The following is a 25831-nucleotide window of genomic DNA, read 5'->3' as shown; positions in this document are numbered from 1 at the left end:
TTAGGTAGGGCCAAATGTCTGCAGAGAATCTCCAGTTACAGAAGCTGGGAGGAAGGATAAAATTAGAACCTGACTTAAAAAAAAAACCCACCACCAGAATAGCTCAAAAGACCCCACTAAGAGAAGGACACTGAAAAACAGTCAATCCACGTATATCCAGAACTCAGAACCCAGAAATTTCACTTACCAGTGTCACTGACAAATAACATAAAGACATTTCCGCCTCAGCCTGGGTATTTCTCCCTTAGCTCTTTCCACACTTAAGCATTGACTGCGTTGCAAAAGGCAATTCTCTTCGCCTGCACTGCTGCATTGCCTTCATTTGTTGTATATTGATTCTTTTGTAGGCAACAAAACAAAAGTTTGAGGAAGCTGCACTTCAGATATATGATTCATGATTAGGGCTGATTTGCATTGTTGTATGGCAGAAATTTGTAAAAAAAAAAATTAATATATTTAAATAAATGAAGAAAAGTAAATAACTGTGCTTTCACCTGATGGGGTCACCATGAAAAAACAGATGATTTAGGCTTCTGTTAAAGGAACTAATAGAAATTCTCTATATGCTTTGCTTGGAAGTCCCACCCTCGGCATTGGTCACTAAGAAATGATGTTGCAAATGAATGGGTGAAACCTGGCATCTCTTAAGCTGCATCCTGTTGGCTGCTTGAGTCCTGATGGGCTCCTGGAACAGCACCATCACCCAAGGCCCCCAGGGGACTCCAAGCCCTCCTGCAATCAGGGAGGATTTGCAATAATGTAAAAATTCCCCATGAGCCAGGGTCTGATGAACAGAGAGCAAGGATGTACTTGGATGAAGACCCATAAAACTTCCATCGAAGTAACTCTCCCATGATCGCCCCAGCTCATTTTGACTAAATGTTGCTAAGTCTATTTGCTTTTAGTCCATCTGACCATGTTTTATTTTGCTAAGTTATGAGAGAAGACTCAAAGGCACAAAAACCTTCTTAATTCTACAAAGAGGATAGGTTAAAATTTCTATTATTTTAAGGAAGAAACTCTTTTTTTCTGGAAGTGTTTCTCTGAAATGATGATGGGAATCCAGGGAAGAGATTTTGCTATACAACATGTGCTTTGCTCCAGCTTTTCAGAAATATTGGGCTAGCCAAAAGTTCATCTGGGTTTTCCCATAGGATGGTGCAGAAAAACCCAAAAGAATTTTTTGGCCAACCCAGTACCTCTAACTATGAAGCAAAGTCAAATCAGGCCTGCAAAGACCCAGAGAGTCACAATCAATCAGAGATGTAAGGACAGAGCCAGAACTCCATGTACAACTGAACATCCCTGATAGAACATCTCTTTCCTGAACCAGAAAATAAATGCCCACAGCTGCACTTGGTGGTTGGGACTGGGGTCCATTCACCCTACAGTCACCATTAAATTATCATCTTTCCAACAAACCAGCAAGATAACAGGACACAGCTGTGTTCAATTAGTCTGCAGGCCAAGCAAACCTCTCACTACCAGGGTCTTCATCTGTCTCTCCCAAAAGACACCCTGCCCCATCCTCTGTTTCCATTTAGCTGGCCTTTACTTCATGTTCTACACAAGAATCCCCAAAGTCTACCACTTTGGACCCCTTACACCTGGGATCAAGCTGCTTTCCAGAGGGGGAGAGTGTGTGTTGAAAAAACAAAATTAGGGGACTTTCCTGGCAGTCCAGTGGTTAAGACTTCACCTTCCAATGCAAGGGATACAGGTTCAATCTCTGGCTGGGGAGCTAAGATCCCACATGCCTCGTGGCCAAAAACCCAAAACATAAAACAGAAGCGATAATATAACAAATTCAATAAAGACTTTTAAAAAATGGTCCACATCCAAAGAAAAAAAACCTAAAATAAGAAAGCTGCTTTCTGGACCTTCGGCCAAGGCAGGAAGGTCATAGCCAGTTTGGGATAAACTCCTAGGGTTTTAGAGCAGGAAAGAATCTTAAGGATCATCAAATGCAGTCATTTTCCAGAACCGTTTAAGGATAGTGAAACACTTTCCCCCAATGAGACTGTATGTAGAAACCAGTGTGTAAAAGAGAGAAAAGAAGCTGTTATAGCCAAAAAATGGAATGTGATTTGGCAATAAAATGCAGTGAAATAGTGATACATGCTACACTATGGATGAACCTTTCAAATATTACGGTAAGTGAAGGGAGTCAGTCACAAAGGACCGTGTATCCCATGATCCAGAAGAGCTAAGTCCATAGAGACAGAAAGTTGATTAGTGGTTGTCCAGGACTCGGTGAGGGATAGAGGGACAGCCTGGAGCATCCCATGGACAGAGGAGCCTGGTGGGCTACCGTCCATGGGGTAAAGAGTTGGACACGACCGAGCAACTAACAGTTTCACCTTCAGAGGGAATGGAGGTGATAATTCAGAGGTACAGGGTTTCTTTTAGGGTGATGAAAATGTTCTAAAATTGATCATGCTATTGGTTGCACAAATCTGTGATACACTCAAAGCCACTGAATTACACAGGTTGCACAGGTGAATCTTAGGGTGTGTGAATTCTGTCTCAACAAAGCTGTTTTGAAAATGAAACAGAATCATTTTCACTGCTCCACCAGTCAGGGCTTCCCCCCTCACTCGGCTCCCTCTAGTGGCCCCAGAGCCACCTCTGCAGACCCCTGGAGGTCTGTGGAATGTGGTTTGAAAAACCCAGATCTGGTTCAAGTTTCCATGCCTGAAATGTAAGCTAGGACGTGAATCCAAGTCTTTTGACTCCAAGTCTCTATTTTGCAAGGCCCTTCAAACCCAAGATCTCTGCTGAGTCCTGGCTCATCCCAGGGGATGGGGGTGGGGGTGGGGATGCTGTGAGCTCCAGTCTCACCGTCCATGTCCAGGCGCTGCATGATGATGGCCAGCTCCACCTCACTTGGCATGTACCCCAAAGAGCGCATGGCCATGCCCAGCTCCTGCTTGGAGATGAACCCATTCCCGTCTCGGTCCAGAACCCGGAAGGCCTCTCGGATCTCTACAACAGGAAAGCAGAGAAAGTCCAATGGTCACAAGGCGTGGTTGACTGCAGGGGTCCCCAGCCCCCATTAGGAACTGGACATGAGCAGTGGGCCAGCAAGTAAAGTTTTATCTGTTGCTCCCCATCGCTCACATTACCACCTGAACCACACCTGCCCCCTACCCCACCATCCATGGAAAAATTGTCTTCTGTTGTCAAAAAGGTTGGGGACCACCGCTCTACTGCATTGAAATGATAGGCAACTGTCTGCAGAAAACTCCTAATTACTTTACAAAGAGTGATGTGTCAAAACCCTTTAACCCGATTAAAAAAAAGGGGTGGCCAAAAGAGGAAGAAAAAAAGAGAGAAAGGATGGGGAGGGAAGGGGGTAAGAAACAAACAAACAAACAAAAACAGGAAAACAACTTTGGAAGGAGGAGATAACTAGCCCTAAGCAGCTAACATAATGTAGTGTTGTGTTAGTCACTCAGTTGTGTCTGACTCTTTGCGACCCCATGGACTGTAGCCCTCCAGGCTCCTCTGTCCATGGAATTTTCCAGACAAGAATACTGGAGTGGGTTGCCATTCCCTTCTCCAAGGGATCTTCCCAACTCAGGGATCAAACCTGGGTCTACTGAATTGCAGGCAGATTCTTTACCATCTGAGTCACCAGGGACGCCCAACACAAAGTAGGGGGTGCACAATTAGACAGGAGTCCCAGCTGGGAATTGCATTAGCCATGGAATCTCCCCGGCAAGGCTGAGGTTTCTCTTTCAGTGGGGATAAGACGGGAAGACAGTGACCTCCCAGCTTGGGCTAGGGAGGAAAGGAGAATGAGAGTCCCCGTTGCAGACTTACATTCAGCTCCCTGCTGCCACAGAGCTGTGCAGAAAGCTTTCTCAACCTCCTAGGAGGACAGGAGTTAAGTATCCTGCTGTTTTTATTTCATTCCTCTAATTTACAGCTGTTTTATGGCTATAAACAACCTCAGATCAACAAGAGTGTCATAAAAGCCCCAGAGGCATCTTTAATCACATTCTCTGGGGCTGGCAGAGAACTTGACTCTACCATCAAGAAGGTCATTTCCCCCAGTAGGGGGGACGCCCATCCTCTTACCCCCCACCAGAGCTGCTCTGCTTTCCAAACCCAGAGTCCCTCCCTCCAGAGCCCTGATCTCTCTTCGCCTTCTGTTCATCATGGGTTGGCTAAGCATTTCCTAACACCTCACACTCCTGTGAGCCATGGGAATTCGATTTGAGATCACAGTCTAGAGATGAGAGGTACGTCAATTGTATCTGAGCACCAGACATGGACAGCTGTGATTTTTCTTCAATAAATCCAGTGTGAGCTCAGCTGTGGCAGCTGCCAGCACTCATCGGGGCCATTCAACAAGCTGCCTTTACCTGAGGAGCACGGGAGTTAGGACTGCAGAGAATAAAGACAGTGATCTGCCCAGCATCATGGTTCCCCTCCAGAGACCCATACTCCAGGTAGGAAGATAAGATCCAGTCAAAAACTTGCAGGAACTCTGAACTAATGCAAGACATCGGCCCTAGCCATTTACAGTTGTCCCTTGGTATTGGTAGGGGATTGGTTCCAGGACCCTGTGCATACCAAAATCCACGGATGCTCAAGTCCCCTAATATAAAATGTATAAAATGGAATTGGGTAGCTAGACCTTGTATCCACAGGTTCAGCATCCATGAAGGGCCAACTGTAGTTACCACTTCTCTAAATATCTAACTATCCTCCCAGCAAGCACACTGAACCCTGACCCAGGCAGGCTTTTCCTTTCCTCTTTGCATTAATTTCCTGTGGTTCCTTTAATCAATCACACAAATGTAGTGGCTTAAAACAACAGAAATTTATTCTGTCACAATCTGGAGGCTAGAAATCTGAAATCAGGTGGTAAAGAACCCTCCTGCCAAAGCAGGAAACGTAAGAGACACAGGTTCAATTCCTGGGTCAGGAAGATCCCTTGGAGGAGGGCATGGCAAACCATTCCAGTATTCTTGTCTGGAGAATCCTATGGACAGAGGAGCCGAGCGGGCTACAGTCCAAAGGGTAGCAAAGAGTCCGACATGACTGAGTGATTTAATATTCACGCTTGGACCAAAATCAAGATGAGGACAGACTACCCTCCCCCAGAGGCTCCAGGGAAGATTCTTTTCCCACTTTTTCCTACAAGTCTACTTTCTTTGGCTTGTGGCTGCAAGGCTCCAATCTCTGCCCTGTGGTTACCTTCTCTTCATCTGTCTTTGATCTCCCTTTGCCTGCCTCTTACAAGGACACTTGTGCTTTCATTTAGAGACCACCATATAATCCAGGATAAACTCCTCAACTCAAGATCCTTAATTTATTGGTAGCTGCAAAGACCATTTTTTCCAAAGTAACATTTATAAGTTCTAGGCTTGAGGATCTGATTCCTTTGGGGATTGTTTTTCAGACCTCTGCACTCTCCCAGCCAGTGCTTCCATCTGAAACACCTTGACATCCTCTTTACCTGCCCAAATCACATTGGTCCTCCAAGGCCAAGTCAGGGGTTGTGTGTTTCACAGCAATGCCCTCACTCACCACAGCCAAGTTACCTCCCTCACTACTGATTGGTCAGCAGGACATTTACTACTGCCTCATGACACCTAGCCCATACCACCTAGAAATATGAAGAAATCAAGGTGCCGAAGTCATGGCTTCTGTGAGCTACAAGTGCCTTGTACATTTCATTCAAGGCTGTACGTTCCCGCCTATGTGCTGAAGGAGGCGCTAGACAGACAGCTGTTCAATGGATGATGATTCTGAACAAGTAAGCACCAGACATCAGCAGCAGATTCATTATCGATACTAATTCAGCATGCTGGATGCGTTCCATGAATAAATGTGTGCTCCAGCAGAAGGAAGACTAGTCTGGGAGTCAGGACCTTGGGCTCCCAGCCAGGCCTATTAGCGAATTAGGTCTGCAGCCAAACCCTGAGGCCTTGGTTTGTTCATGTGTAAAATGAACCAGGTTGGCCAAGAGACTCCGTGAGGTCCTTTGAGCCCCTTTCTAAGGATCTGTGGACGTCGTTACAGTATTTAAAAGAAGAATAGGAAGCCTGTGTTCTTTTTCATACCCTATTAATCTGCTGTTCAAACACCCCTCTTTTTTCCACTGATAATACAGAAAACATTTTAGCCCTTTCCAAATTCTGAATTAAGGGGTTTGTCTGCATGTTTAGACTTTTCTCGTCAATGAAACATGCCCAAGATTATCTAAAGCAGCCATATGTTTTCCAACCATGTGTCGGGTGGACCTAAAACAGCTTACAGCCAGTGCTCAGCTTGAGATCATGGCACACAGCACTAAGGACCAGGGCAGAGGTAATGCCTCACTCAGCCTAAGTCCAGACACTGAGGGTAGGGGGATGTAGACGGAGGGTCTCCTGAGATGGGAATCAGCTCACAAAGAAGTCCATCCAGTCCCCATGATCAGGGCAGCCCTGTCCCTCAGCCTCAATGTCCCCATCTGAAAACTGGGTTGGGCTGGATCTCCTTCCAGCCTCTGTGACAGGGTTTTACAACAGGTCTGACACAAACTGTGCAACAGTAGAAAATGTCAGATGATGACAGGATCTTTGCTGGGGTCCCAGGTGGGCCAGCCTGATGGCCAGCTGCAGGCTGAGCCCTGCTCCTGCTCTCTGGGCCACTTCCTTCCCAAGGCACCATCTCCTCTTCCCATCCCTCTGACTCCATCCTCAACTCTGGGCTGTCGCACTGAAGGATGATCCCCTTCTGTTGACAGGGCCTGGCCTCAGCCCTGTGGTCCCTCTGCATGCCCTAGATCTTACCAGGGAAAGAGCCTGCATCCTGACATTAGCTACTCCAGAGGGCTTGGTTAGGGATGTTTGAGAATATGACCTGGAATTGAGGGCCTTGGTGGCTACGCCCTAAGTTGCCTCACCTCTGGACTGTTGGATTTGGTAACTCAGACCTCAGACGGGGATCCCTCCAGAACTGCCCTGCTTGAAGGAACATGCTCCTTCGAGGCCCCAAATCCCCATGGTTTTCTTGTTTGCAATATGCATCCAGGCTGGCCCTGCTTCAGCCCAGGACAGGATGGAGAAGAAACAGCTCAGCTCAGAGTTCTGTTTTCTTTGGCCCCAGGTCAGTGGGACAAAGTCATCCTTCTCTGTTTGCTCCCAAGGGGACTTTCCCGGCAGTTCAGTGGTTAGGACTCCAAGCTTCCACTGCAGGGGATGCAGGTTCTATCTCTGACTGGGGAACTAAGATCCCACATGACATGTGGTGCCACCAAAAAAAGGAAAAAAGCTGGAGCTTTGGGGAAAAAAATCAACAGAATTGTAACTCTTAAGAAATAATCAAGCAATAAATTATTTTTTTAAAAAAAGAATATCTACTTCTGTTGTGTGTGTGTGTGTGTGCGCACGCACACGTGTGCACAGAAGCAGACAAAGCTCACTAACTTATTTTTCTTTCAAAATAACAGAAGGGGTGAGGGGGAAGGTGCAAAACTAGAAATCCATAATGGGAGCCTCTGGACATTTAATCTTTCCAGTGAAGGGAAAGCCCAGGAAACGAGAAGCTTATTAGAAGGAAATGGGTCTTGCAGTCTGAGACATGTGATGTGTGCCTCATTTTGTTTTTAATAGCAGAACAGGGTGTGAGAAATATGCCCATAAAACGGCGGAGACATGGGAGCAGGCCGGATCTTTCTGCCTCCGGCTGCAGACAGCCAGGGTGCAGCACGAAGGGGCTCTGGCCACCTTCCACATCCTCGTGAAGTGGAGACCACAGATCAAGGTTTCAAGAACAACTCAGTCACGTGGTGTGCTTTCCACTGGAATGTATCCCCTCTTTAGGAGAAAGTCCCTTGTGCTCCAGAGTTATATAACCATGCTGTGCTTTTGGTCTTTGATTTCATTGCAGTCTCACGCAACACGTGCACACCAGGCACCAGCATGGCCAATTCTACCCCCTCTAAGATGCCTTTGTGGACCACAAGAGGGGCATCTATGATGGCCACAGAAGCATGTCCAACTGTCATTGTGCAGCGTACAAAAGGTAACATGGTAAGACACATCTTCTGAAAAAAGGATTCCATTCTCTGCCTGTGGAATCTTCTAGAATCAAAGTCTGCACTCCCACAAGGATCTGAGCCTCTTCTCCTTGGAATGAGGCTAATGTTCTGAAGCCAAGCAAGACCTGGGATAGAAAAGGTCCTGCTCTAGAGACTGAGAGATGTACAGCGCATTATGCCAGCAGATCTATTTTCTTAAATATATCTGGAGCCGCCGCTGGTACCTGCTACATTCTGACCCAATGCCTTCTGAGAGCCATGCTGTGGTTCCATGATGCTCTCTAGGGTCATAGCCAATTCAGGCAGAAACAATGGTGGAGGCACAACTAAACAGAGTGTGTATCAGATGAAATCCAGATACCAGGCAGAGTCAGTATTTATCTGCTAATGGTCTAGCTCTGAAGAATCAGCTGAAATTCATTGTGCTAACTGGCAAACTCAAATCAGTAATGAAGGACAATCTTTCCTATCTCATTTCTCATTAGCTTGAAATCTGTTTATTATCCACAGAAAGGTATGTTTGGGAAGCACTTGGATTTTAACCACAAAATGTGAGGGCTTTACGAATGAACAAGATGCCTTCTTTTGATTCATATCATTGAGAAACTGCAAAACTGGAGAGATACAGCTCAGTAAGGCTAGGCGAGCAATTATGAACTAGTAACACAAATGCCAAAGAATTGACACTTTTGAACTGTGGTGTTGGAGAAGACTCGTGAGAGTCCCTTGGACTGCAAGGAGATCAAAACAGTCAATACTAAAGGAAATCAGTCCCGAATATTCATTGGAAGCACTGATGCTGAAGCTGAAACTCCAATACTTTGGCCACCTGATGCGAAGAACTGACTCATTGGAAAAGACCCTGATGCTGGGAAAGACTGAAGGCAAGAGAAGGGGATGACAGAGGATGAGTTGGTTGGATGGCATCACCAACTCGATGGACATGAGTTTGAGCAAGTTCCGGGAGTTGGTGATGGACAGGGAGGCCTGGCATGATACAGTCTACGGGGTCACAAAGAGTCAGACATGACTGAGTGACTGAACTGAACTGACTGAACTGAACACAAACACACCAGAAAATATAAGATACAAGTCTGGAGCTCGTTATTTGGGAGAAATAATAGGTCAGGGCCTGAGGCAATGACAAAAGAGATTTAGAAAAGTTTCCCCCTTTTCGATGAAAAACAACAAATGCATATGTAGAAATGATTAATACAACCATTCATTCACTGAATAGTTACTGCATAATTATCATATGCCAGATGCAATCCTGAGATATACAGGGAGCCAAAGAAACTTTTCAGGCTCTGAAAAGCTTACATTCTAGAGGGTGACCAGATATTCATAACAGAGAATGACAAGCACAATAATACAAGTCTACATAAGTCCTTCCTTAGGACAGAGGCAGCTCTGTGAAATCTTCTGAATCTTAAGGCCACAGAGAGAAGGGAAAGGAGGCTGAGTGGGGAAAATGTACCAAGATGGGTATATTCAACATCCTGGCTGCACAGTGGTTATAGAAACATTGAGAGACAAAGGGGAAGAAGTCTTATACTAAGACAAGACTGAAAGAGCCCTAGAAGCCACCCAAGCTTTACCTTATAGGCCAGGGGTTGGCAAATCTGTCTGTGGCCAAATCTGGTCTATCACCCTGTTTGTCAATAAAGCTTTATTGGAACACAGCCATGGCCATTTTCTGACATACAGTTATCCATTGTCGACTGCTTTGGGACCACAAAAACAGAACTGAGTCATTGGGATGGGGAAGGTATGGCTTACAAAGCCTAAAATGTTGACTTTGGCTTTTTAAAGTTTGTTGACACCTATTGTATATCACAGAGAGTTCTCAGCAGTTCTAAATTGAAAAAAAAAAAAGAGAGAGAGAGAGAAAGGATCAGATTGGTTTGTAAACCGAGGGCTGGCCAAGACTATGTGGTGAAGACTATGGTGACAAGGAATGAGACGCAGAGCCCTCACCTGAGGCTGTCACAGAGGCTAAGTGTGGATAAGAACCTAGAGCTGCCCCTAGAGCTTCTGGGAGGGGCAGAGAGACTTCTGAGTGGTCAGGTCAGGTCACCTGAGTGTCCCCAGGTTACAAGAGAGATGAGTTGAGGATGATGCTGAGGATTCTAGTGTGCCTGATGGAGTGAGCAGTGATGATATTAGCTGAGAGAATTCAGGAGGAAGCACAGGGTTTCAGAGAGGGGAGGAACATGGTATTTGGCCACCTGGAATCCAGGGCCCTGAGAGATACCCAACCAGTCAGGTCTAGTGAATACACAGAAATACAGGACTAGCCTTTGGAGATGGCGATACTGAAAATATGATGAAGATGAAAATAGGAATAGAATGACCATAATTGCATAAAAAATGCTAGTTCAATCCTGGTGCAGGTTTTAGTGCAAATGAGTTCCAATTTAATCATAATCAATCAATCTGCAAATACAACTAATTGGTTTCAGTAATTAGGGAATGACAGAGGTGAGAGCTGAGGCAGCAAGGCAGCGGGGCTCTGAAGGAGGAGGGAAACATGCTGGGAGGAGGCAGGGATGCAAAGAGGAGTGTCCTGCATTGAATAGTGCTGATGCCAACAGATGGGGGCAAGATGAGGATTATGATGCTGCTTCTTTTAATTCACTTTTTAACCTGGCTTTCTTGGTACATTTTAAAGGGGGTTAAAGGAGCCTCCTGGTGGCTCAGAAGGTAAAGAATCCACCTGCACTGCAGGAGACCAGGGTTTGATTCCTGGGTCAGGAAGATCCCTGGGTCAGGAAGATCCCCTGGAGAAGGAAATGGCAAACCTATTCCAGTATTCTTGTCTGGGAAATCCCATGGACAGAAAAGCCTGGCAGGCTACAGTGAGTGGGTTGCAAAGAGCTGGATACAACTTCGTGATTAAACAACAAAGGACCCTCACTCCTAGTTATTTGCTATTTGAGATGTGATTGCATTCATTTCAATAAATGCTCATTTATTGACTGTTCCTTCCTGAGACTATAACAGTATCTGGGATCTACAGTTAGAATTCAGGGTTGAGCATGGCTCCTGTAAGTTCCCTGGCCACCCCCAACCCCACTCTGGCTCATCAGGAATCACTGTTAACCCTGGGGGCAGGCAAGAGGCAGTGTTGGAAAAAAAAAAACAAAAAACAGTTCAAAGGCGCAGGGCTAGAGGCTGGTGGGACAATGGTTCAAGGTCCGTACTGTAGATCCCTGGTGTCACTACGCTCCTGGCCTTTCTCCATACCTCAGGGCTCAAATGATACCTTGAATTCAAAAATCAAGCCAACTCCCTCCCTAGCTAGCATTTGGAAAGAAAAGCTTGTCAGTAATTTACTAGGTGGAGAAATTACAGACTGAATAGGTCACAAAAAGTAATCATTCTTTCTTAACATAGGGCAGCAGAAAGCCAGGGGCATTTCTAAGGGTTTAGGAGCTAGATCAGAGTTTATTTGTCCCCAAAGTTTACATCTCCATAGATTAAGCTGAATTGATTTTAACATGCCAGGTCTGTTGAAGCTAATGGAAAATTCCCCAACAGCAAAAGAACAAAGCAAATGAGAACTGAAAGTAACAATGAAAGCCCATCTGGACCATGGGCTCCCAGAAATGGACTGACTGCCCAGCATGGATGAAAGGAGAGCCATTAAACTGATCTGAATATGGATGAGAGTGAGCATTGTCAGAGGGTCTCTGTACTGAAAAACAGCATGAAGAGTGAAGAAGAAAGGAAGAGGACATCAAACAAGGTGGCAGTTTTCTTTGTCTTGAGAGGTTCTGGACTTGACCTCTGGGATGGGGACTGCTGCTGCTGCTGCTAAGTCGCTTCAGTCGTGTCCGACTCTGTGCGACCCCATAGATGGCAGCCCACAAGGCTTCCCTGTCCCTGGGATTCTCCAGGCAAGAACACTGGAGTGGGTTGTCATTTCCTTCTCCAATGCATGAAAGTAAAAAGTGAAAGTGAAGTCGCTCAGTCGTGTCTGACTCCTAGCGACCCATGGACTGCAGCCCACCAGGCTCCTCCGTCCATGGATTTTCCAGGCAAGAGTACTGGAGTGGGGTGCCATCCAACCCCCGTCAAAAGACTAGAGCTAGACCTGCAGAGGAATGCTACATTTTCTAGTTCCCAGGTGGCTCAGTGGTAAAGAAACTACCTGCCAATGTAGAAGACACAAGAGACACGGGTTCGATCCCTGGGTTGGAAAGATCCCCTGAAGTAGGAAATGGCAACCCACTCCAGTATTTCTGCCTGGAAAATTCCATGGACAGAGGAACTTGGCAGGCTACAGTCCTTGAGGTCACAAAAGAATTGAACACATTAATTGATGCTTTTTACAAAAAAGCCTCCAAAATATAAAGGAAAAAAAATCTATAATTCACTGGCAAGCAATAACCATTGTTAATATATATCAGGGTGCTTTATTCCAAACTTTTTAATGTACAAATATCCTTAATTAAATTGGGATCAAGCTCTCTCTAGAGCTTTATTGTTTTTCATTTAACACACTATCATTTCAATCTTCCATATTGTTAAGTAGTCTTTAAAACATCATTTTTGATGGCTGTGTAGTATTCCATTAAATCATGATAGCCAAACTGATATCACCAAACTCCTAGTGTGGGTCATTTAGATCGTTTCTGATTTTAAATAATGCTGCAATGGGAATCTTTGTACATAAATTTTCATGCATTTTGATGTTTATCTCCTTCAGATGATATCCTAGGAACAGAACTATTAGGTCAAAGGCAAAAACTCTTTTAAGGTATTTAATAGATATCGCCAAATTGCCCTCTATGATTCATCTCTACTCATACCACTTCTGACATCAAATGTGTCAGAGTTTTCCCCACACCAACTGATTCTCCAGTTCTGTGGATACTAATCTGTTGTCCAATGATTTAGTCTAATTCTGACACTAACTACTTAGAGTCAGTGCAGACCCTGAAGCTTAAGTCCCCCAAAACTGTCCTCACTTTAAATGCCAGTCACAAGTCTAGGTCCTCTGGACTTATGACCAGCTGGCTATAATGTCAAGGGTTCCCACAAGTCCTCTTTGGATTTAATAATTTGCTAGAATAGCTCACGGAATTCATAAAAGCTCTTTATTTACATTGACTGGTTTATTATACAAGGTCGAACTCGGGAACAGCCAAATGGAAGACACACATAGGACCAGGTAAAGCAGTTGCAGCGCTTCCATATCCTTTCTGGGCTCACCACCCTCCCAGCACCTTGATGTACTCACAAATCTGAAAGCTCTCCAAACCCCGTCATCTAGGGTTTTTATTGGAGGTTCCATTATGTAAGCATAGTTGATTGAATCTTTGGCCATTGGCAACAGAATTCAATCTCCAGACCCTTTTCTCTCCCTGGAGGTCACTGAGTGAGTCAAAGATGCTCAGTCATGCCCAACTCTTTGCAACCCCTTGCACTGTTGCCCGCCAGGCTCTTCTGTCCATGGAATTCTCCAGGCAAGAATACTGGAGTGAATTGCCATTCCTTTCCCCAGGGGACTGTCACTTGATGGGGTTAAAAGTTCCAACCTTCCAATCATGCCTTGGTCTATCTGGCCACCAGCCCCTATCCTGAAGCTATCTAGGGACCCCAGCCACCAGGCATTTCCTTAGCATACAAATGACACTCTCATCACTTCAGAGGTTCCAAGGGTTTCAGGAGTTTTGGGCCAGGAACTAGGGAGGAAGACCAAATACATATTTCTTATTATATCATAATATCACACTCTCCAAAAAAGGTAGTATCAGTCCTTACCATCCTCCATTTTCATCATTTCTATGCATAGAAACCCAATCTCCTATGAGATATACTGTTCATCCTGCCATTCTGAAGTTCAATATCCAGATGATTATAATGGGAGGCTTCAGGAAAAGGGAGACAATTCAGATATTGTCTCAAAAAGACCTGCAGAGTAACTGCAGGACCTGAGTGGACCCTACACTCAGCACAGAGCCTGGCCCAAAGGATGTGCCCAGAAAACACCCACACTCATGGCTGAGATGAGGAAACTGAGGCTCAGAGAGAAGAAAGGGGCTCCCCTAATATGAGAGGAGCAGGGATAAGAGGGGAGAGAGCTGCCCTCCTGGCTTTAGGTCAGGACTGTTTCCAGGGCAAGATGCTGGGTTGTTCCTCTACGAGGAGATGGACCGACTCCCACAGCCCAGCAGACTAGCTGCATCCCGGGAACAAGCCTGGTGCTTCTCCCCAGAAGGAGTTATTTCTCACAAAGACCCATTTCTCCCACAGCAACAAGCACCTTCTCAGGGAAATAGCCCAAGGCAGAAAACAGCCATCGTACCATTTGGCACATAAGGCAGTATTGCATGGATCTGCAAGCAGCAAATTGAGTGGAATTTATCTGTGAGCAACATGGTAATAATCAATATAATTAATTTTTCATTAAGTCACACTGTTCCTAAACTGAATATCCTGAGATCAGAGACTAATTAGCATCTGAGAAATCTGTGGATTTAGCACTGATATGGTGGCCAGAAGAGCAAGATCCAAGTTCCAGAAATAAACCTGAAGCAAATTGAATGGAGAGAAGGAGAAGGCCTCTCAGGCACGGCTCAACCCTCCCCTCCCTGGGGTCTTGAAAATCCTCTGGAAAAACTAAGTTTATCTTCGTGTTGTTCAATTCAACTCAACCCAACAAATATTTCTTGGGCACCGACTGTGTCAGGCACCCTTCAGAGTGCTGCTGGAGACCAGGCCCCAGGAGACCAAGGTATAGTAGCAAACAGGGGACTTCCCTGGTGGCCCAGTGCTTGAGAATCCACCTGCCAATGCGGAGGACACAGGTTCAATCCTTGGTCAGGGAACTAGGATCCCACATACTGCAGGGCAACTAAACTCGTGTGCCACAACTACTGAGCCCGAATGCCCTAGAGCCCGTGCTCTGTAAGAGAAGCCACCACAGTGAGAAGCCCGAGCACTGAGCACTGCAGCTAGGGAAAGCCCACACACGGCAACAAACACCCAACACGACCAAGTAAATAAATCTTTTAAAAAATAATAATAGAAAACAGGACATCGGTCAGGCAGAGGTGGGGCCCTGACCGAGGCCCCCAGTGGGAAGGAACTGTGGAGGACAGCTTAGTGGCTGGAACTCTGATTCTTTTTCTGGCTCTCACAAAGCATTATTCTAGAAACCAAGTCTTTTCCCTGACCTCTGGCATCTCTCCTAGGCTGAAGACAGAAAACAACTTTCTAACAAAAAACTAACCACTAAACCCAAGAAGCTGAAGCTCCAATACTTTGGCCACCTGATGCAAGGAGCCAACTAATTGGAAAAGACCCTGATGTTGGGAAAGACTGAGGTCAGGAGGAGAAGGGGATGACAGAGGATGAGATGGTTGGATGGCATCACCAACACAATGGACATGAGTTTGAGCAAACTCCAGAAGATGGTGAAGGACAGGGAAGCCTGACATGCTGCAGTCCATGGGGTCACAAAGAGTCAGACAACTGAACAACAACAAAATCCAAGAAAACAAGAGGGGCTCTTTTATGGTTTTGTTTTTTAATGAGGCAAAAATTATTTTTAAAGGCAATACAGTTTTGAATTTTTTTGTGTTTTTTTTTTTTTAATTTTGTTGGAGTATAGATGATTTACAATTTTGTATTAGTTTCAGGTGTAAAGTGATTCAGTTATACATACACACATATCCACTCTTTTTTTAGATTCTTTTTCCATATAGGCCGCTACAGAGTCTTGAGTATAGTTCCCTGTGCTATACAGTAGGTCCTTGTTGGTTATCTATCTTAAGGAATATATAGTAGTGTGCACATGTATGTTAACACATTATTGATTGGACATGTACTATGTCCTGTCAATAAATGCCACAGGTATTAGTTTCTGCAAAACCCCCTGGTCAGTAATGTGCTAACTGTAGGCTCCTGATTTATCCCTCCCTCCTTTTGTTTCCCCTTTGGGAACCATAAGTTTGTTTTCAATATAAGTTCTATTTCTGTTTTGTAAATAAGCTAATCTGTATCATTTCTAGATTCCACATATGAGTGATATTATGTGATATTTGGCTTCCCTTAGTATGATAATCTCTAGGCCCACCCATGTTGTAATACAGCTCTGTTTTGATTCTATCAATCCAGGCTTAATGAAAAGACTTGCAGCAGCCAATGCACAGACTCAGGGAGCCAAGGAGGAGGACTGAGTGGCTCATGAAGTAGACTCAGGACCTCCATTGTGCCCCAGATGTTCACCACTAGGGAAGGGTGACCTCCAGGAAGCCCAGCACCCAGTCCACCCTTCAGTGACACATGGAAGTGGGCTGCAAAAAGACAGTCAAAGAGCATGCCATGGACCTTCAGAGCGAAATACCTATGGCAATATCACACTTGGGTATTAAAATTGATGCCTCATAGCCACTCCCTAGCCAGGGAATTGTACATCATGACAGATGTGCAATATAGTTATAATATACACAGGGGAGGTGTATGAGTATATTAGGTTGAACCATACAAAATTGCTTTTATATAGGAAAAAAAAAGGTCAAACAGCAGCAGTTTATTCTGGCTCCAACTACTATGTAAAAGCTAAATCTACTGTGTGTTTACTAGTACCAGGCACTGCTCTGAATGATCCTTGTTTATCAAGCTCATTTATTCCTGGCAACAACCCATGGATGATTGCCCTTCATCTCAGGCGATGTGGTTCTAAGTGTCAGGGCAGTGATTTGAGTGCACTCCCAAACTTCATTGTTGTTGCTCAGTTGTGTCCGACTCTTTGCAACTGTTGCCGACTCTTTGCAACCCCATGGACTGCAGCATGCCAGACTTCCCTAAACTTCATAGTCTACCTCTTTAAACACATACTTCCTGAAAAGGACACACCCTTCCCACCTGTGACACATTTTCGTTTCTAGTCTATTAACCCTTCCCACCTGTGACACATATTCGTTTCTAGTCTATTTATTTCTTCTTATTTTTTTTCATGCATACCCCAGTCAGCAAGTTTGATCTCCCTCCTCATGCATGGTTCAGGCCCCACACTTTGAGAAGCTCTGCCCTTGACCTTGTCTGGGTTCCCCAGAGCAGTCTCTATGACTCTCTGGTACGATTTCAGACTCTCCCTAGCAGCCTCCCAAGCTCCTCCTAGGATGCTCCAGGCATCTCTCTGTCTCCCCTAAATCAGTGCCCTCCTCCCTCATGGCTGCTGTCTTGGGACCATATCATTTCCCACTTTTGCACTGACCAGTCAGCTCTCATTCACTGCCACAAAGCAGCACAGCTACCCAGCTTTGTACCCCTGTCTACTTAACAGACATCTTTCTTGGGTCCCAGAGGGATGTTACATTCTGGAGAGTTAGAGGAAAGTCTTTGTTTTTAGAATCCCCACAGCCCTACCAATCTTAGGACTCAAGACTTCCCCAGTGACGGGTTTAGTTTTAAGTCTAAAACCTCCCAACTGTGCCTCCAACCCCAATCTACTGCCTGCCCCCACCCTCTGCCCCACCTGTAACAACCTTACAGGGTGTGAGCAGCTTTGGGCAGGAGAAAGCTCTTTGCAGGAGGCCTCTTTATCTTGTCACCAACCTCAAACCAGGCTCTTGTCATCTCCAGGCTCTAGCACTCCTTTCAAATCTCACTTTGCTTTTGTTTTTTTGGCCAAATCTATTGGCATATGGGATCCTAGTTCCCCAACCAGGGATCAAACCCGAAGCCCTTGCAGTAGAAGCTTGGTGTCTTAACCACTGGACTACTGGGAAAACTCCTCAGATCTTTTGATCACACAATACCTTGCCTAACTCATAGGTTCTTTCCATAGATCAAAGAAGTAGAAATGAAGAATAAGTAATTAACAGATGATCAGAGAGTTACCCCTTCAATAATCCATGAACAAATTATGTGAACAGGATAGGATCTAGAGAATACTCACAAGAAATCAACAGGCCCACACACAGTGGGGGTGACCATGACTCTGACCTCCCCCAGCCCAATGATTGACTGAGATTACCTCCCTTTTTCCTTTTCAAAGCTTTCATGGCAGAGCAGACTTTACAGAGATGGTTTTGGGGGACACTGAGTCTACCATCTCCCCAGATTGCCAGCATTCTGATTAAAAGCAACTTTCCTTTATACCAACATTTATCTCTCTCACAAGTATTGATTTTTTGAGAATCGAGCAGCTGGACCTAATACCAACATTAGGGATGAGGCAGAAGCAGGCAGATTCTGCCAGCCATGGGGATTTACCAGTTTTACAGACCAAACCTGACAAAACAAGAGGACAGTGACGGCCTGACTTGCTTGCTCCTAATTATCCATATTCAGTGTCTTGGGCCAGAGCATCTCCAGCACCTAAAACATGGCCCCAAAGACAGGCTCAGCTCAAGAAATAAAAATCCTCATACAGTCATCTTCCAAACAATTCATGGCACTGAGACTCAGGGCAAAATGACAAATGGTGGGAGTTGTAGGAATTGACTCGAATTCAGGAAAGAATTCCTCTTCTGTTGTGAACTTTTTCAATTTGAACTCTTGTCAAACCTGTCCTTCCTTTGCTCACTGGCAAGGGTGCACGTAAACACAGCCCAGTCTTGTTTCCCATATGAAAACTACAGCGGCCCCAAACGTGTTCCCTAGAGAGAGGCTGCTGTTGTCATTCAGTTGCTAAGTCATGTCCAACTCTGTGTGACACCATGGACTGGAGCCCACCAGGCTCCTCTGTCCATGGGATTTCCCAGGCAAGAATACTGGAGTGGGTTGCTATTTAATTCTCCAGGGGATCTTCCTAGAGCAGGGATCGATTCCGAATCTCTGGAATTCGAGACAACATGAGGGACTTCCCAAGTGGTCCAATGGTTAAGATCCTTCTTCCAATGCAAAGGACACTGGTTCAATCCCTAGTTGGGGACCTAAGATCCCACATGCCACAGGATGACCAAGATGGAGAGCCACAACTAGGGAGCCCATGCACTCTAGAGCCAGCGAGCTGCAACTGCTGAACCCATGCACCACTACGAGAGAGTCCGTGCAACATAATAAAAGATCCCACATGACGCAACGAAGATCCTGATGCAGCCACTTAAGTAAATAAATATGAAAAAAAAAATAATACTGTGAGCCCAAGCCCTGCATTGAACTGTGCAATGAAAAAGACAGGTTTGGACTGATTCAGACACTTGTGAGAAGTCCGAGGAGCAACCCCCTCCATTAGCTCACCAAACTCCTGCACACCTGTCCATCCCATTGCTTCCTACTCCACTGTGCCTTCCTGAGCATGGATAAAGGACCTGGATATGAAAGGAACTGTTCTCCATTGCAGGTGACCCATTATCAATAGGAAGCAATTTATTTGCTTAAAATATCCAATTTGCTCATTTTGTTTTAATGTGCTGGTTCTCTATCAAATTAAGTCTGCACCTCTGAAAAGACTATTTGCAAAGCCTGGCACTGGCTCCAGCTTGGGAAATAAAACTGAAATCCGCTGAGGCAGACCGATCCTGCGCCAACCTTCCAATATTACAAGGGCAGCTCAGGAAAGGGGAGAAATTGCTTTAGGAATTCTACCCAGACGCTAAATCCTAAGGGAGTCACAAAAGAATAAGCCAACCATTCCAGAGCACACAAGTGCACACACATGCACACACAGATCATTCCAGATTTCTCTTAAAGAAAGAGGTAACCTGTCTGGCAGACAAGGCGGAAGCTGAGGACCACATCTGGCCATGTGGCTATTCGGATCATGGAAGCGAACAGTGTGATAAAGGAAACACTTCAATCCATGGCGGAAAAGAAAGGTGGCTTCATACTGAGCGCTGTAACAATCAGCTGAGAACTTAGAAAATACTAAGTTATAGATAAACTTCACACCATCTACCCAAACCTACTTTTGAGAAATTAAAATATAGAGGGAATGAAAACTATAATAACTAAACAGCAAAAGAAGTTCTTTCTAAAGAACTGAAGGTTGGGAATTCCTAGTGGTCTGGTGGTTAGGACGCTATGCTTTTACTACTGAGGGCCTGGGTTCTAATTCCTGGTTGAAGAACTAAGATCCCACGAGTTGTACAGCACATCCAGAAAAAAAAAGAAAGGGAGGCAGATTGATACATTAAAAAACCGGTAACTCAAATAAACAACCTAAAAAATAAACCAAGATGAATCAACATATGGCAAACAAAGGGATCATCGTGGCTATGTAAAAGGTTTTACTGGAAGGCCCCAACAGAACAATGGAAAAACACAAATGACTTGTTTCCAAGGGGAAAAATACAGACAGCCCCAAATCATATAAAATCAAGTTCCATCTCATTATTAATTTTTTCACTTGTGGTACTTTTTACTATTAATTTTTTAGCACAAGTAGAACCATAATACACCATGCTTTGTCTATTGAATTTATACTCAGCCAATAAGGATTTGTTGGTGTCCACCATGTGCCAGCTATGTTCTAGAAGCTAGGCTTTGATAGGACCACGCGAAGATCCTTGATACCGTGTACTTCTATTCCAAGGGGGTGGGGAGGAGACAGAGAGTAAAAAACAGGCCTTTTGTAAAATGAATAACACCAGGTGTAGGAAGGTGATACGTGGTAAAAGGTAGAGGGAACAGCACTGCAGAACTGGGCAGGGAGGGGGAGAGGGGCTTGCAAGGAACAGGTTCCTGAGTAAACAAACACAGAGGGAGGGTAATTGAGGCGCAACAAGAAGACATTTGAGCCAAGGCTTCAAAGCAAGGTGTGTAGCCATGGGCTTTCTGGGCAGGAGTGTTTCAGACCAGGGAACAGTCAGGACTAAATCCTGAATGCTGGAATGCCTGGAATGCTGGGAGGCTGGCCAGGGGGTCAAGTGGCAGAGGTGGGATGGAGTGTCGAGGGGCACTGGATGCAGGGAGAAATAGCAGGGAATACTGGAGAGAGACGGTTGGGAAGGCAGATCATTTGGCCCTTGTAGGCCATTGTCAACACTTTGGATTTTACTTTGAGTGAGGAGGGAGCCATAGAGGTTGTTGAGCTGAGGTGTGACGTGGTCTCACTTGTGTGTTAAAGGGATGCCTCTGTCCAAAGAAGATATACAGGTGGCCAACAGCTACACAAAAGGGGCTAAAAACATCACTAATCTTTGGGGACGTGCAAATCTAAACCACAGTGAAGTATCACTTTGTACCTGTTAGGCTGGCTCTTATCAAAAAGACCAGGGATAACAAGTGTTGGCAAGGATGTGGGGAAAAGGGACTTCTGTGCACTGCCGGTGGGAATGTAAACTGGTGCGGTCACCATGGAAGACAGTACGGGAGCTCCTCAAAGACCTAAAAAGAATAGGAGTTGGGGTTTGTAGATGCAATCTACTACCTTTAGAACGGGTAAACAACAAGGGCCTACTGTATAGCACAGGGAACTATACTTAATATGCTATGATAAACCATAATGGAAAAGAATTGAAAAAATGCATAAACGTGTATAACTGAGTCACTATGTTGTACAGCAGAGATTGGAACAACATTATCAATCAACTATACTTCAAAAAATTGTGTGTGTGTGTGAATATATATATATAAAATTATATTATATATATATATATAATGTTTAAGTCTTTAAAAAAAAAAACCCTTAAAAATAGAATCACTGTATGATATAGCAATTCCACTTCTAGGTATATAACCAAAGGAAATAAAATCACTTTCTTGAAAAGATATCTGCAAGTCCATGTTCACTGTAGCATTATGCACAAAAGTCAAGATATGAAAATAACCTAAGTGTCCATCGATGAAAGAATAGATAAAGAGAATGTGGCATACATATACACAATAAACTATTATTCAGCCATAAAAAAAGAAATCTTGCCAATTGCGACAACATAGGTGGACCTTAAGGGCATTATGCTAAGTGAAATGTCAGAGAGAGAAAGGCAAATAGGATATGATCTCACTTAGATGTGTAATCTAAAAAAAAAAAAGCAATCAACTTGAATTCATAGATACAGAGAACAAATTGGTGGTTGCCAGAGTCAGGTGGGGTGGGGGCAAAATGCGTAAAGGTGGTCAAAGGGGAAAAATTTCCAGTTATTAAGAAAATAATTCATAGGGATATAACATATAGCACGGAGAAGGCAATGGCACCCCACTCCAGTACTCTTGCCTGGAATATCACATGGACGGAGGAGCCTGGTGGGCCGCAGTCCATGGGGTCGCTAAGAGTCGAACAAAACTCAGCGACTTCACTTTCACTTTTCACTTTCCTGCATTGGAGAAGGCAATGGCAACCCACTCCAGTGTTCTTGCCTGGAGAATCCCAGGGACGGGGGAGCCTCGTGGGCTGCCGTCTATGGGGTCGCACAGAGTTGGACACGACTGAAGAGACTTAGCAGCAGCAGCAGCATGGTGGCTATAGTCAATAACGCTGAATTGCATATTTGGAAGTTGCTAAGAGCATAGATCTTAAAAGTGCTCATCACAAGGAAGAAACTTCTGTAATGATGGTGACATGTTTTCTAGACTTATTGTGGTGATCATTTTGTAATATATACAAATATCAAATCATTATGGTGTGTATCTGAAACAAATATAATGTTATATGCCAACTATATCTCAGTTTTTATAAAGGATGCCTCTGGCTGCTGGGTTGATAACAGACTGTGGGGATAACACGGGAGCAGAGGGAGGATGTTGCAGGGATCCAGCGGGGAGAGCAAGCCAGGAGGGAGAAGAGGTTCTGGATGGATCTGAAGGTTGAGTCTGCACCAGGATGTCCTGAAAGATGAACACAGTATGGGATGGGAAAGGAGAGGAGTGGGAGAATCCAAGGTTTCTGGCTTCAGCAACTGGAAGATCAGCTAGACCCCTTTGATGATGTGCCCAGAATTAGCAAGACGAGATGGTGAAAGCAACTCCGCACCCTGCTGGTGGGAGTGCAATCTGGCTGCCTCTGTCTGCAGGGCAACCAGGAAGCATGTGACAGAGATGCAGACGTAGGGAACGGACTTTAGGACACAGTGTGGGAAGGAGAGGGTGGAACAAACTGAGAGAGTAGCACTGACATATATACAGTGTGTGTGCGTGTGCAGTCACACCAGTCGTGTCTGACTCTGTACAGCACATATATACACTGCTGCCACTTAGTCACTTCAGTCGTGCCGACTCTGTGTGACCCTATGGACTGCAGCCCACCAGGCTCCTGTGTCCATGATTCTCTAGGCAAGAGTACTGGGGTGTGTTGCCATGCCCTCCTCCAGGGGATCTTCCCGACCAAGGGATTGAACCCTCTTATGTCTCTTGCATTGGCAGGTGGATTCTTTACTGCTGAGCCACCAGGGAAGCCCCATACCTACACTACCATGTGTTAAATAGATAGCTAGTGGGAAGTTGCTGTATAACACCTGGAACTCAGCCCTGGTGCTCTGTGATGACCTAAAGGATGGGATGAGGGGGATGGGAGGGAGATTCAACATATACACACACCTATGGCTGATTTGCATTGTTGTATAGAAGAAACCAACCCAACACAGTAAAGCAATTATCCTCCAGTTACAAAATTTAAACATGGATCTTGCTTGGATCCTAAATAGAGCAAATCTCAAATGGCTTATGTATTTTGAGATACATAATATAGAAGTAAATGGATTTAAGTTAGAGAGCTATACTGATGGGATTATGGATGAAATGATTATGGATGTTCCTCTAAAAGACTCCAGGAAAAGATTCAGGGGCCAATGGTGACAGAATGAATGCGACTGGCAAAATGCTGAAAATTCCCTGAAGCCCGGGGGGGCTATTTCAGGGTTCACACTCTCCTCTCTGTATTTCACTAAGACTGACGATTTCCATAATAGAACTATCTTAAAGGCATATATATCTTTAGACCCAGCAATTCCTTTTGTGGAAATTTATATTTGTGTATACAAAGATTTATTTACAGAGTTACTTATCACAGCCTTATTTTTAATAATCAAGTGGGAAATGACAAAAAATAGAGGTAATCTATTTAAATAAATGATAATAAATCATTCGACTGGAAGCAGTAGAAGGATCAGAAATTTATCTGGATATGGACAGAAATTTAGTATATAATAAAAGTGACATTTCAGACAAAGGGAAAAGATGGATTTAACAAGTAATTTTAGGACCAGTAAGTAGATATATGGAAAAGATTAACAATGAAACTATACTCCACACTTTATACTGAAATATAGTTCCAAAGAACCAAAGACAAAATATGTTAAGATGAAGCCATAATTGTAAGAGGAAACAAAACATGAGGAAATTTTTTATAATCTGAGTGAATAACACTATACTTAGTAGGAAACAAACACCAAAAGCCATTAAATAAGAGACTGATAAATTCTAACTAAAAATTTAAAACTTCCACATGGCAAAAATCACTGTAAACTAAGTCAAAAATGAGAAACAAAATAAAAATATTTGCAATTTATATTACAAACGAGGAGTAGATTCCTTCACATTTAAAAAAGCTGGTATATATCAATTTAGAGGGCTGTGATTCCATATACAAGGAGGGTACCTGGTGGCTCAGACATAAAGAATCTGCCTGTAGTACAGCAGACCCGGGTTCAATCCCTGGGTCGGGAAGACTCCCTGGAGAAGGAAATGGTAACCCACTCCAGCATTCTTGCCTATGAAATTCCATGGACAGAAGAACCTGGCGGGCTACAGTCCATGGGGTCTCAAAAGAGCTGGACAAGACTGAGCGACTAACGCTTTCACTTATATATCAATAAGAAAAAGAGCCAACCAAAAGAAAAATGTTCAAAGAATCTGGGCAGACAATCCCCAGGAAAGAATTACAAATGGCTCTTAAACATATAAAACAATGTTCAACCCAACTCAAAAAAAGAGGAATGCAAATCAAAATCACATTTGTATATTTTCACCTGTGAGGCAAGTAAAGATCAAGAAATGTGATAACATCCTGTATAGATAAAGCCAAGAGGAAGCAGATCCTCTGAATCTTTGGTGGTAGAACTGTAAATCAGTACAATCTCTTGGAAGTGCAAAATGGTGATGTCTATTCTATTTAAAAGGCACGCTTTAGCTCAACAAACCTCTAGAAATATATGTTACAGCTCCATTCATACACGTGGAATGAAGCATGAATCAGGCTGTTGGTTGCCACAGGGATTATATACACATTTTCTTTTTTAATTTGAGTATAGCTGCTTCACAATGTTGTGTTAGTTTCTGCTGTAGAGCAAAATGAATCAGTTGTATGTATACATAATCCCCTCCCTCCTGGACCTCTCTCCCATCCCATCTCCCATTCCACCCACCTAGGTCACCACGGAGCACAGAGCTGAGCTCCCTGTGCCATACAGTGGGTTCCCGCTACCTACCTGTTTTACACGTGGCAGTGCACAAAAGATAGATTTAATGGCATTAAGGAATTATTGTTAATTGTGTTAGGTGTGATGCTGGTATTACTTTTAATTCTTTTTGTGTGTTGTGTGCTGTGTGTAGTCGCTCAGTTGTGTCCGACTCTTTGGGACCCCATGGACTGTAGCATGCCAGGCTCCTCTGTCCATGTGGATTCTCCAGATAATCTATATTAAAACAATTCCAGGTGAAATGATAAAATGTCCAGGATTTGCTCTAAAATAATATAAAGAAGAGAAGGGTTGGCAGAAGGGGTACAGTTAAAACAAGCTTGGTCCGAAATTATAGCTGGGTGATCTGCCCACGTGTTCATTACACTTGAATTTTCCATAATCAAACACCACAAATTTAAAAGATCAGAATCAACTCAAATGCCCATAAAAAGAAAAGAAGTTCAATAAACCAGAGTACATGCAAGCAATGGAA

General features: G+C 44.3%; 1 protein-coding gene across 5 annotated transcripts in view; it reads right to left on the bottom strand.

Moving 5' to 3' along the window:
• CALN1 (calneuron 1) overlaps positions 1 to 25831 on the bottom strand; it is a 512378-nt gene that overhangs the window by 243461 nt on the left and 243086 nt on the right. For all 5 annotated transcript variants that reach the window (XM_055562459.1, XM_055562457.1, XM_055562458.1 and 2 more), the window contains one exon: positions 2842 to 2985. In XM_055562459.1, coding sequence (XP_055418434.1) covers positions 2842 to 2985 — 144 coding nt within the window. The remainder of the gene's footprint in view (positions 1 to 2841; positions 2986 to 25831) is intronic.

Source organism: Bubalus kerabau, chromosome 23 (genome assembly GCF_029407905.1).
Source record: "Bubalus kerabau isolate K-KA32 ecotype Philippines breed swamp buffalo chromosome 23, PCC_UOA_SB_1v2, whole genome shotgun sequence".
Classification (NCBI taxonomy): domain Eukaryota; kingdom Metazoa; phylum Chordata; class Mammalia; order Artiodactyla; family Bovidae; genus Bubalus; species Bubalus kerabau.
Note: the sequence above shows the minus strand (reverse complement) of the source record. Positions and strands in the feature narration are given on the sequence as shown.